At 47.0% G+C, this 12,375-nt stretch overlaps 1 protein-coding gene across 1 annotated transcript in view; it reads left to right on the top strand.

The window, feature by feature from the left end:
* Positions 1 to 12,375, top strand: part of LOC146830355 (uncharacterized) — a 485,325-nt gene that overhangs the window by 278,940 nt on the left and 194,010 nt on the right. Inside the window, exon 7 of the mRNA XM_085603720.1 lies at positions 448 to 477. Within this exon, the coding sequence (XP_085459846.1) occupies positions 448 to 477 (30 nt within the window). The remainder of the gene's footprint in view (positions 1 to 447; positions 478 to 12,375) is intronic.

The following is a 12,375-nucleotide window of genomic DNA, read 5'->3' as shown; positions in this document are numbered from 1 at the left end:
CTTGAAATTATACGCAAATACTTTGGAATGGCCCTTTTTTGTCTTCATGATGAAGAATTTGGCCATTGTAGCCTACGTATATAGGCTGCATAACCTGTCTCTTTCTTAAGTGTCCTTGCAGGCCTTCCCGAAGGAAGGCGTACATATACAATTAAAAATATATATATTGAGAAAGTGCTGGGGGGGGCGGTATTATTAATTGCTTATGACTATAGTGGAAATTTCCCTACAAGAGAACTGGAATCACGGTTAAGAAACTATTCCTTACGTATGTGACGCAAGTCCTTCTTTACCCTATTTTCTGCTTAAAATCACTTGATGTACTGTAGAAAATGTGTCTTGTTTTATGTACTGGTATTAGAGCCAACATTAAGGAAATGTTATCATGTGGATATATTTTATAAGATATACAGTCATGGCTTTAACCTTGTTGTTTCCTCTCTCCAGGTTCTAACATGAACAACCCCGCAACAACAGGTTAGTTAGTACTGTACCCCTCTTTTAATATTTGCTTGAGTTTCTTATTGGGCAGCATACACGCAGCACTATGCATCAAGTTATGGGGATCATTTTCTTTAAAGTGTTTCTGTTGATTTCATTGCAGGAATAAAACATCAGTAATGTGACTCACTTCTGCCTAAAACCGTATGCTTACACCCTCCCCACCGCCCGTCTCACTCCCTAACTGCCTCTTGATCATGCCAGTGCCCTCAGCCTAAACCCCTTGTATAGTGAGCACTATGGCTGTTGGGATGGGTGTAGGTGGGCTTTATTCCTGAATGCTGCACTTTTGCAGGGCCCAATGCAGCTGCTGCAAAATCTATTTATCTAATTATTTATTCGTTTTTATATAAAATAAGTTTTTGTCTCACCTACATTGAGGAAACAACCAAATGGTCAATGAGGAGCATCATTTTTAGGTCAAGCCTAGGCAGCACGTATGCAGTAATCACTATGCGGAGAGTTATCCCACCTGCTGCTTGCCATATGTTCACTCCTGCTTCGCTCTTATTTTCTGGGTCCTTATTGGTTGATGCTCCCGATTCATCACTTCCGTTTTCAGCCCAGCAGCACAGACCAACTACAGTTTTCCTACACGGTAGGTGTTCATGTGTTTGTTTAGGGACTAGTTATTTACTACCCTGCACCCGCTTCAGGGTCCGCCATGCACATAGGTTTTTATAAACACAGGCGCTGCGTTTTCTTTCAGTATGGCACGCGTTTTTCGGTTAGACAGTAAAAAAAAAAAGCATTTGCAATGCAATAGATCTCGCATTTACGCTAGTTTAAGCTATTGGTATTGGAAATGACAATGTCTTTTATTTATGTTTTAAAAACCAAAACATAAAATAAAAGGCATTGTCATTTACAATGCCAATAGATCAAACTCATGTAAATGCGAGACCTATTGCATTGCAAATGCTTGTTTGTTTTCCCCTCAAGTCAGCAGATTGGTTTGAATGCACATTGAACCTGACAGGCAGAATAAATGAGGATGATCATTTCCGACTACGATCAGGAAGCACCGGCTGCAACCGAGGGAATGAAAGGCACAAAATGAGGATAGCTGTAACGTGGGGGCCTGGGTGCTGCTTCACTGTGAAGCTGGTTTCAGCAGCATAGCAAATATACAGCGGGCCCTATTAAAGGCACGTAGTGATTAAGTGATTTGCCCAGAATACCAGGATGTAATCGAGTCGACGCCGATAATCAAACATGGTTTCCCTGTCCCTTAATCGCCAGCTCTGGACACTATGACTCATCCTCTCCCAGCACACGAAGCCTCCGGGCCAAACATGCTGTCCATGCCTTGAGGGCAAAACTAACAGCCCTTTGATTGTGAAAATACTGCCCGGATGCTGGTGGGGAGAACTTGGAGGTGGGAGGAGGCAATTAAAAGCCACAGTATACAACCGGTTGTAACTGCTTAACAGAAATAGTACAATATATTCCTGGAAGGATAGGAGGTAAACCCGCACACAGGTATTGGGGCAGGTTACCTAAAGTAGATGGGTTCCCCAATATTGAATGGGTGGCATGCTAACGTCCAGCAAAACAGAGAGGAGTACAGACACATATCACAAACATTGAACATGTGTAATGAACGCCCTTCCGCATGGCGGATGCCAACATTAATGATATGCTGAGCTGGAGAAATATCATTTTTTTAGAAGATGCGGATGCAGATTACAAAATTACACTAAAGTCAACCACCTAACCAAACATAAACAAGCATTTGCAATGCAATAGGTCTCGCATTTGAAAGAGTTTAACCTATTGGCATTGTTAATGACAATGCCTTTTATTTATGTTTTAAAAACCTACACATAAATAAACGGCATTGCCATTTACAATGCCAATAGATCAAACTCTAACAACTGCGAGACCTATTGCATTGCAAATGCTTGTTAAGCAAATCAGAGTGACTGGCAGTCTAAAAAGACACTAGGTCGGGGTTAGATCTGGTGCACGGGTACACATCTCTCCTTTAAAATTAAAAGGAGAGGGTTCATAGTAAAAGCAAGCATTTGTTACGGAGTGGGAAAGCGGTAGAAGACAGCATATGGCTTACACAGAAATGGAAATCACAAAGAGTATATGCTGCAGAAAGGACAGTCACTTTGAGGGCCACTGACAGAGGGCCAGCATTTCCCCAAGGTGCTTGAGGTGGGAACGAGGGGTTGAGAGAACGAGCGCGACCGAAGCTCTTCAGGACGAAAGAGCTCTGGAGATGCTAGACATGACTAGGTGAAAGGGCTGTCAAAAACGTCATGCACTCACCAAACCGGAACCAGCCTATGCAGGAAATCTGTGCATGCAGACAGACATACACAATGTGCAAAGTTATTTCACCCCCAAGTGCGCATATGCTTTTAAATAAAAAAAGTGTGTTGGCTTGTTTTGTGGTTACAGGATTTAAAGCAAAGAGCACACATTTGTGCATGCGCCTAACAGTATCACACACATTTAAAAGACTAGAGTAAAGAAGGGGTATACTTCTCTGCACAGCCTCGATCGTCGCAAACAGCTCGTACATCTAGGGTGCCTCGCACGCATTATGAGGGTTTGACGCCAACTCAACTTGTCAGCCCAGTGCAAACTACGGACTGCCAAACACAACAAACTAACATCTGTAAGTTAAACAGTCCATGTGCTAGATGTAATACTTTTTTTGTGGGCGTGTGTCTGATTGCTGTAACACACAGAACATTCTCTGGTTCTTTGTCCCGGAGCGCTGTGAGGGGGTGAATTAAAAAGAATTGGCGCCCGCCATGTTAAAAGATGAAGCGCACTGTGTCAACAACAACCAGATGAGAACAAAAGTGAACAAGTATTAGTTAATGCATTTAAACAGCCAGATTCCGTTCCGTATTCATCTGGGAACCGCTGCCTTTTTGATTGATTGCAAAATTGCCCTTCAACTGTGACAAAGTGGTTGCGTGAAAATGGCTTAAGTGGCAACTAAAATTTGAAGGCGCCATACAAAACTGAAATATTCCCAGTATTGTGTTAAGCAGCAGCAGCGGCATCGAAGATTAATAATAACCGTGCAATAATAATAAACTGGGTTACTGCCCAAGAGTTTAACGGAAAGGACTCTCCTCCTATCAGCCATTAATGCTTAATTAACAGCTAAGTGCTGACGGTACATTTTATGTTTGTTCATCGCTTGTATTAACAGTGAGTGATGATTAGGCTGTAAACCCCTGCAGTTCTTCAGTTGTTGTTTCCTGAAATGCCTACCGTTGTGCGAGAGCACAGCATCACGTCCTGTGCATTGCTAAGGAATCGAGTGTGTCCTGATGGGCAGGGGGTGGTCTCCTCTGCGACTTCACGGTTTCTTCTTTCAGCGATGCCGCTAAAAGCTGTCCTTTCTTGTGTAACCAGCACCATCTGCTTTATACAAGATAAAACAAACAAGGTAGGGGTGGGGGGCAGACACGAGCGCGACCGAGCTAGGTTAAGCAGTGATGGGGTGGGTGATTGATTAAAGCTGGGTGCCCGTGTTAAAGTAAAACTGGGCGCCCGTGTTGTTAATGAAAGCCGGTGCCCATGTACTGCCTGCAATGAGAGAAACTCAATAAAGAAAAGATATGCTTACAGATTTAAGAAGACATACCTGTAACAACTAAGACGCTGTGCTCTAATTAACAGAGACCAGGGTTCAGCGAGCAGTTGCGTTTAAAAAGGTCCCGTTTCTTGTAACACAAGATTTTCTTTCTTGGCCTCAGAGTGAAGCTTTGCTTTTCGTGCCAGTGCTTTCAGACGACCCCCAGAGAGCAAGAGAGCACAAGCGGCCGTGCGGCCGCGAAAGTGAAAGCAAACTGGTGTGAAATAGCAGCAGGGAAGGGGGCGGACAGGGGCTACGAGGGAGAGCGATGTGAAGCCATATGGCTGCTTTGCGCTCGTGCACGCCTCGTGCACTGTAGTTCTATGCCACGGGAAGCACTTTCAAAAATCCCCTTACAAAATGTCTCAAAGAGACAGCTTTCGCTGTCTCAGCGAGACCTAAAAAGCGCTTCATTTCCCTGTGTATACAAAATAAATATAACCTTGTGTAACGCAATTGATGTTCATGTAAAGTGCTTGGGGAGAGGTGAAAAAGGCTACAGACGCTATGCGGACAGAAAATAAGGCGCAACGGTTGGGAGAAAAAGGAGGGATGCAAAGAGGAAGGGGGCAATATAAATATATTAATGACAGTTACACTGATATTTTACCAAGATGAGTAGGTAAGTGCGGGGTAAGATGCGTTAGGGCCGTCCTGATATGTTAGAAAACTGGTACTTTATTTTGTGGGGTACTGACGTGGGTGTTTTTAATATGATTTGTTGTGGAGATAATGCTGGGTTTTAAAAGGGGTAAAAAGGGGGGTGATGGTGTAAAGAGAGGCGGGTGTCAAAGCAGTGGTGTGGAACTGCGATGAATATTGGCCACAGTGATCGGTAATCACGCGGATGGTTCTTCTTGAGCGAGTCAAGCCGATGCGGGCGGGCCCGCATAGTAGCTGAAGCAGAAATTCGACCCCCATGCTGGTTTCGCTGACGTGGTGAGAGGTGGAAGAGGCTACAGATGCCGTGCAGAAATAAACTAAGGTGCATATGCTGTGTGACGAGGCGTAATGGGTGTGCAGCGGACGCTGTAGCTACTGAAGGAATGAATAAAAAACAATGGTGGAAAGTGGTCATCTCACAAGATCGGGTGAACAAATGGCACAGGAAACAAAGCGGCCGTACACATTAAACGTATACCAATGAAGTAGTCCATTCTTTAATAGATACAGCCCTGCAGCAGAACTTAATTGTAGTTAGGCGTTGCTGCTTCCGGAATAAACGGAAGTACGTATCAAACCAACAGACAATAGAAATGCAGCTAAGAAGAGCAATGCCACAGTTCAATGAATGGCAAGCGTCAGGACAATTTTCACGGCAATGGGCGGAGTTTCACCTAATTTACAGATTACTTGATGTCTCGGAGAGACAGAGCATGCGCTGCCTAAGCGAGACCTAAAAAACATCACATGTTTTTGAGCCGAGGCTCTGCCAAACACATGGAAGGCGCTGACACCCCTGCAAGCCCATAAACACTCCTGGGGCACGCGAGGCTACAGGGTGAGGTGCCCAAATGGAAACAAAAAACTTACTGGACTGGATGAGCTGCCTGTGTGTGTTCCTTGGAAACTTTTACGTTTTGCATTCCTGTGTTTGGTGAAACATATCCTTTTCAGACAATCCTTCCACACAAAGGCATTAGAGTTTTATGTACGCTAGCTCAGGAGTGCTGCTAAAGAGGACATGGGTCTGCTGGAAATAAGTGCCTTTTAGAACGTAAGAAATGCGAGGAGTGCAGTAAGAAACGCTACACAAAAGATAGCATTATTATATTAAGGGGCTTGGTTGTGTCAGACCAACCCTTCGTGTGCACCCCCCCAACCAGCTTCCATACACAAACTGCCACAGCAACAAAACAAGCATGTACATTAGAACGCCAGCACCCCCTGCAACACATTATTAGCACACACTGTCCTTTATACATTAATGCAGCGAAGTGCAGCTTTTTGTGGGTCTGCAGTCATCGGCTGACTCCTGTTGCACTGCGCTTCCTCCACCTCGAAGTTCCTAAGGGCACTACTAGGAGCCTTTCGACGGGTGACTATCTTCTCTGCAGCGCCGGCAGTCCGTTGCAGTCCTCTGCGGACCCCTCTCTTCTCTTATCCACTTCTCTATGCGCCAAGGTCACAGGGCGCTCTCTTGAAACAGAGGTGGAGGCAACCCCAATCAAAGAGGGTTCCGAGCCGAGAGCGTGGTGGAGGTGAGCATATGAAGAAGGGGTGCTGAGGTGACACTTCATTGTGTTTTGCAACAAGGGTATACGGTGTGCGTGGGGACATCTCTGTGTGTCCTGTGTGTTTGTGTGCTTACAGTTTACACATGTGAGGCATCACATATGTGTGTGTGCACTGTAGCTTTGTCAGCAAATATTGTATCTTTTTTGCAGGGACATTTCATGTCTTGCTTGCTTTTGTTTGTCCTGTGTGTGCTAGGATGTCACCATTATTTGTAAGCCTGCCTACCCTCAGGGTGAAAAAAACAACGTAACTCTGCAAAAGTACCATCCGTCACTACTTTTGATGAAACTTCAAAGAAACTCATTTTTCTGTTGTATGTAGCGCAAACTTGGAGCACATTTTCATGAGCACCAGTTACATCACTCGAGGACATATTCATGTTTTGAATCACAGGATGTTGAGCCGACGTCAGGCTCGATCCTGCTCTCTCAGCTCAAAGTCAGAAGCTCTAGACTTACGCCACAACCTCGCGAACCAGAACTGAAACATTTTCAAAATGATATACAACGAAGTCATAGTTGTTGCCTATTTATCTAATGCAATTTACAACCACTGACAACGCCAATAGTCCTGGCTTGTTGTAGGTGTAATGTTACTTGCTGTGTTATGTATCTGGATGAATAGCAGAAGCAGCAAACTACCACTGGGTGGCACACTATGTTACTTGCAGATTTTTAGCTAACTGGTTTTATGCCACACCCTTAATTACACCTGTCACGCCCCTATGAGAGACCCCCCAGTTATTTCATCCCACTTAAAGCCCTGCTGCCTACCATTGCAATAAAGCTTGTTGCCCCTTTGCTCTGCTCCCAGTCCCAGTGAACAGGGCTGTGGGCGGCACCCTCTCATCATATGTAGTTCCAGATATGACAACGTCTTTATTCCTGGGACCTAACTTCATCCCAGCCTGCCTCAAGATACACTGTGAGAAGTTGGCCTGGTATATGATGTTCACTAGTTAAAGTGACCACCTTGTACCATGCCAAGCAACCCTTATGGTGTGGTTGTAAGTCAACCTTTTCGGACCAGCTGCCCTAGTGGTAGCGTAGGCTAAGCAGTCTTTGAGGCTAAACTCGTGAAACGTGTTAAGCAGGCTGTTTTACCAAATGCAACCCCCTTTTATACCAATGAAAGGACACCACACAGATATATATTGAAAATATATATGTATTTATTTCTCAAAGTAACCCCTAGACTCTTTATGAGCACAGGAGCACAAATCGTTAAACAAGAATACGTTAGAATACACAGAAGTTGCACTTTATATGGATAGGCCCTGGTGGCCACTCAAACCATATACTAAAATAGTGGTATAAGTACCACGAACAGAAAAGGGAAAAGGCCTAGGGCCTCTAGAATCGCTGGGCCTACAAGGAGCTAACTTTAGTTAGTGACCAGGAGGTCCACGGGTTGCGTGTGCAGAGCAAATAGTCACACGCGAGCTCCCATAGGTTTTCAATGGGTGCGTAAAAGTTACAAAGTTACTGCAAAAAGGATCTTCCGGATGGACTATGAACTCAAGATTGGAAACACAGACACTAGAGATGATACTCTACACTTGGGCACCGGAGTGCCAGCTTTACCTCACCCACAGGAAGCGGGTGCATAGGTCTCGAAGTGCGTCGGGTTTCTTCTATCTGTTCAATGGAGCCTGAAGACAAAGATGCTGCAGGCGGTCGGTCCGAAAGAGATGCGGTGGATCCAAGAGTGGATCGGAGTTGTAGAAGACCTGTAAGCAGAGGGGACAGTGTTCACAGTCACTAGCCAGTGACCAGCGTGGCACCAGGTGGGTACCAGGCGATGTCGGGTGCAAACAGGAAGAAAGGTGCAGCTTGTCTCTGCAGCCACGTGGTCCCTGAAGGTCAACGACGTCCAGGAGTCGGTTCACGAGCTGTCCCACGCAGGCTCTCGCTGTCGGCGGTGTCGGCGACTTGATCAAAGCAAACAAGCCTTGGCAAAAGCAATTGTTGTGGAAAACGAAATAAGCTGTTGGTTCTGACCAGCAAGGTCAGAGGGATTGCTGCTTTGGAGGGGAGCAAGGGCCAGTCTGGAGCAACCAGACCAGCGGTGTAGTTCTTGAAGTTCGTCGCCAAGATGGCCACTAGCCAGCGGGCCAGCAACCGGTTAGGCGCGTCGAGTGGCAAAAATGCAGAAGGGCCCCACGCAGATCGTGGAGATGCTGGAGGGCTCACCTTTGGTGCAGATGCTGCTCGGGTGTTGGGCTTCTCAGATCCCAAAGCACAACTTGGAGGGAGCCTCGGTTGTTGCGCTTGCAGCTTGTCGTGGTCTTTTCAAGATGGCTGGCTCCACGTGTCTCGGTGCCTCCACGGGTTCCTTCTTTTCAGGGACTGTGGATCGGGCGGTGAGAGGTCTGGAGGTCCAGGTCTTGTCAGTCTCTGGGCTCGGGCTCCGGCGGGAGGCGGCGGCAAAGCAGACGTTGATTCGCTGGATGGTGCTTGCGTTAGCAAGGTGGTCACTCCCTGACCACAGGGGAGATTGGCTTCAGTCCTCTGTGCGGCAGAGCGTCGAAGTTCCCGTCTTCTTCTTGTAGTTAAGTTGATTCCAGGATGTCTGAAGTCTTAGGACACAGCTCCTACCTTTAAGTGGATTCTAGGGGCCGGACTACCTGCTAGGTCCCTCCCTAAGGGTGGGACCAGGAAGGGGGGTGGTAACACCCCCAATCCTTTGTCCAGCTCGCCCCAGGCCCGGGACTGGTGTGCCCCAGGACCGGATTGAACTGGCATATGCACCGAGGCTCCTTGTGAGCCTCAGGCATGTCTGGTTCCTTTCAAGCCCTACCTGACCAATACACAAAATCCTGTCTGGGGTGGTGTACGCACCTCCCCTGGCAGGAAACCCTTTGTCCACACCTCCCAAGCTGGGAGGACTCCCAGCAGCAGGAGGGCAGACTTGTGTCTGTGGTGGCAGCATCCATTTCGTGGAGCTGAGGCTATGTCTGATTTTACCCGGGTTTCAGGTACTGTACATGTCGTGTCCCTCTAGAAGGGTGAAATGCTAACCCCGTCGCCAGAATTGGCGAGGGGTTAGTATTCCAATTCGTATGACACCTTACTCGACATTTTTTGATAAAGCCAAACCAAAGATAGCATTTAACCGCGAGGTTCATAATGCACTTAAGAGTATATGGTATGACGATATCTGGAAACAGTAGAAGGAAGTTGTTCCGACCACTGCAGACAGGCTCAGCTCATGCCAGAGCACCATCTCACATGGAACCAAGCACTCTGCCTTCAGGATTGTTAAGGCCTGCCATAGGAGTGACTTATAGGTTAACATGTGTCCCATCTAAGGTTAGGTATAGGTATACTACACCTAAGTAAGAGGTGGTTACACCAACTTACCCCAGCTGAGTGATCAGCCAGTTGTGTCAAATTTGTTAGGCCAAGCCTGGGGTGGCATAATACATGCTTGAGCTCCTGGCAGGCCTTAGATACACCAATGCCCTGGGTACCTAGTGTACACTGGTACAGGGGCTCACAGGGTGATCCACTTCCAATTGGTTATGCACCTAGGGTGCATAGTGTGGATTTAGTAGAGAGAACAGCAGGCTGGGGGTCTGATTAGCAGGCCCACAGCCTCAATATGTCAAAAACCAGTGAAGCAAAAAGCAAACATTTGGGGTGACCATAGGATAGCAGACCTTACTCTCCTACACAACCCCCCCCCAAACGCAGGGACATTAAACTAGCCTTGACCAGTCTCGTCTTCATGTCCTAAGTGGAAGTACCTGGAGAGACCATCTGCATTCCCATGGTCAGTACCTGGCCGGTGCTCCACTGTAAAGTCCATACCCTGTAGGGAAATGGACCACCTAAGCAGTTTGGGGTTTTCACCCTTCATCTGATTTAGCCACAAGAGGGGCTTATGGTCGGTCTGAATCTTGAAGTGAGTGCCAAACAAGTATGTCCTCAGCTTCTTCAGGACCCACACCACAGCAAAGGCCTCCCTCTCAATAGCTGACCAATTCTTCTCTCTGGGGGTCAACCTTCTGCTAATAAAAGCAATGGGTTGGTCTTGACCATCTACATTAAGTTGTGACAGCACAGCTCCCACACCCAACTCAGAAGCATCTGTTTGGACAATAAACTCTTTGGAGTAGTCAGGACTTTTCAGGATAGGTGCAGAGCACATGGCCTTCTTCAGGTCATCAAATGCCTTTTGACAGCTCACTGTCCACTGAACCTTTTTGGGCATCTTCTTGGATGTCAGATCATTAAGAGGAGTCACAATGGACCCATAGTTCTTAACAAACTTCCTGTAGTACCCAGTCAAGCCCAAGAAAGCTCGAACTTGAGTCTGGGTGGTTGGAGGGGACCAGTCCTAGATGGATTGTATCTTACTCTCCAGTGGTTGAACTTGGCCTCCACCTACAAGGTGGCCCAAATACACAACCTTACTCTGCCCTATCTGGCACTTAGTAGCCTTGATAGTGAGGCCTGCCCTTTGCAGATCCTCAAGAGCCTTCTTCAGGTGGATCAGGTGATCCTCCCAGGTGGAGCTAAAGACAGCAATGTCATCAAGATATGCTGCACAAAAGTCATCCAACCCAGTAAGGACTTGATTCACCAACCTTTGGAAGGTGGCAGGTGCATTCTTCAGACCAAAGGGCATCACCACAAATTGGTAGTGCCCACCTGGGGTTGAGAATGCTGTTTTGGCCTTAGACTCCTCAGCTAATTTGATTTGCCAATAGCCAGCTGTCAAGTCAAATGTGCTCAAAAACTTGGCAGAAGCTAGTTTGTCTATGAGCTCATCTGCCCTTGGAATAGGATGTGCATCTGTCCTAGTGACAGCATTGAGTCCTCTGTAATCCACACAGAACCTCATCTCTCTCTTGCCATCTTTGGTGTGAGCTTTGGGGACCAGAACCACTGGGCTAGCCCAGGGGCTCTCTGAGGGTTCAATGACACCCAGTTCCAGCATTTTGTGTACCTCAGCCTTTATACAGTCCCTGACGTGGACAGGTTGTCTATAAAGTTTGTTCTTTACAGGCAGACTGTCACCAGTGTCCACCACATGGGTGCACCAGTCAGTTTGACTAGGTATCAAGGAAAACATGTGTTGAAATGATTGTAGAACCTGTCTACATTCCATCTGCTGATGATCAGTGAAGTTGCCTCCAAGGGTCACTCCTTCAACTGAGCCATCTTCAGGGTTCTGAGACAACAGGTCTGGGAGAGGGTCACTCTCATCCTCCTGTCCCTCATCTGTAGCCATGAGAAAGCCCATGTCTGCCCTGTCAACATATGCTTTTAACCTGTTAACATGGAGTACCCTGTGGGGACTCCTGGGAGTTCCTAGGTCCACCAAGTAGGTGACCTCTCCCTTCTTTTCCAGGATTGTATGGGGTCCAGACCATTTGTCTTGGAGTGCTGCTGGGGCCACTGGCTCCAACACCCATACCTTCTGTCCTGGCTGAAACTCAACCAAGACAGCCTTTTCGTCATGCCAAGCTTTCTGTAAGGCCTGGCTTGCCTCAAGGTTTTTGGATGCCTTCTCCATATACTCAGCCATCCTGGAGCGGAGACCAAGTACATAGTCCACTATGTCTTGTTTAGGCTTTTTGAGAGGTAACTCCCATCCTTCCTTCACTAAACACAGTGGGCCTCTTACAGGGTGCCCAAACAACAATTCAAAGGGGCTGTAGCCAACTCCTTTTTGTGGGACCTCTCTGTAAGCAAACAGAAGGCAGGGTAGAAGGATGTCCCATCTTCGCCTGAGCTTTTCAGGTAATCCTTTGATCATACCCTTTAGGGTCTTGTTGAATCTCTCAACAAGCCCATTGCATTGTGGGTGATAAGGGGTGGTGAACTTGTAGTTGACACCACATTCCTTCCACATAGCTGTCAAGTATCCTGACATGAAGTTGGTACCTCTGTCAGAAACCACCTCCTTAGGAAACCCCACTCTGGAGAATACTCCCGCAGGGCCCTGTAGTGGTCCTAAGGGGAATTGCCTCTGGATACCTGGTGGCATGATCCACTACCACCAGTATAAATCTGTGC

This window comes from Triturus cristatus, chromosome 5_1 (assembly GCF_964204655.1).
Source record: "Triturus cristatus chromosome 5_1, aTriCri1.1, whole genome shotgun sequence".
In the NCBI taxonomy this organism is placed as follows: domain Eukaryota; kingdom Metazoa; phylum Chordata; class Amphibia; order Caudata; family Salamandridae; genus Triturus; species Triturus cristatus.
This window is presented reverse-complemented; position numbering and strand designations above follow the sequence as displayed.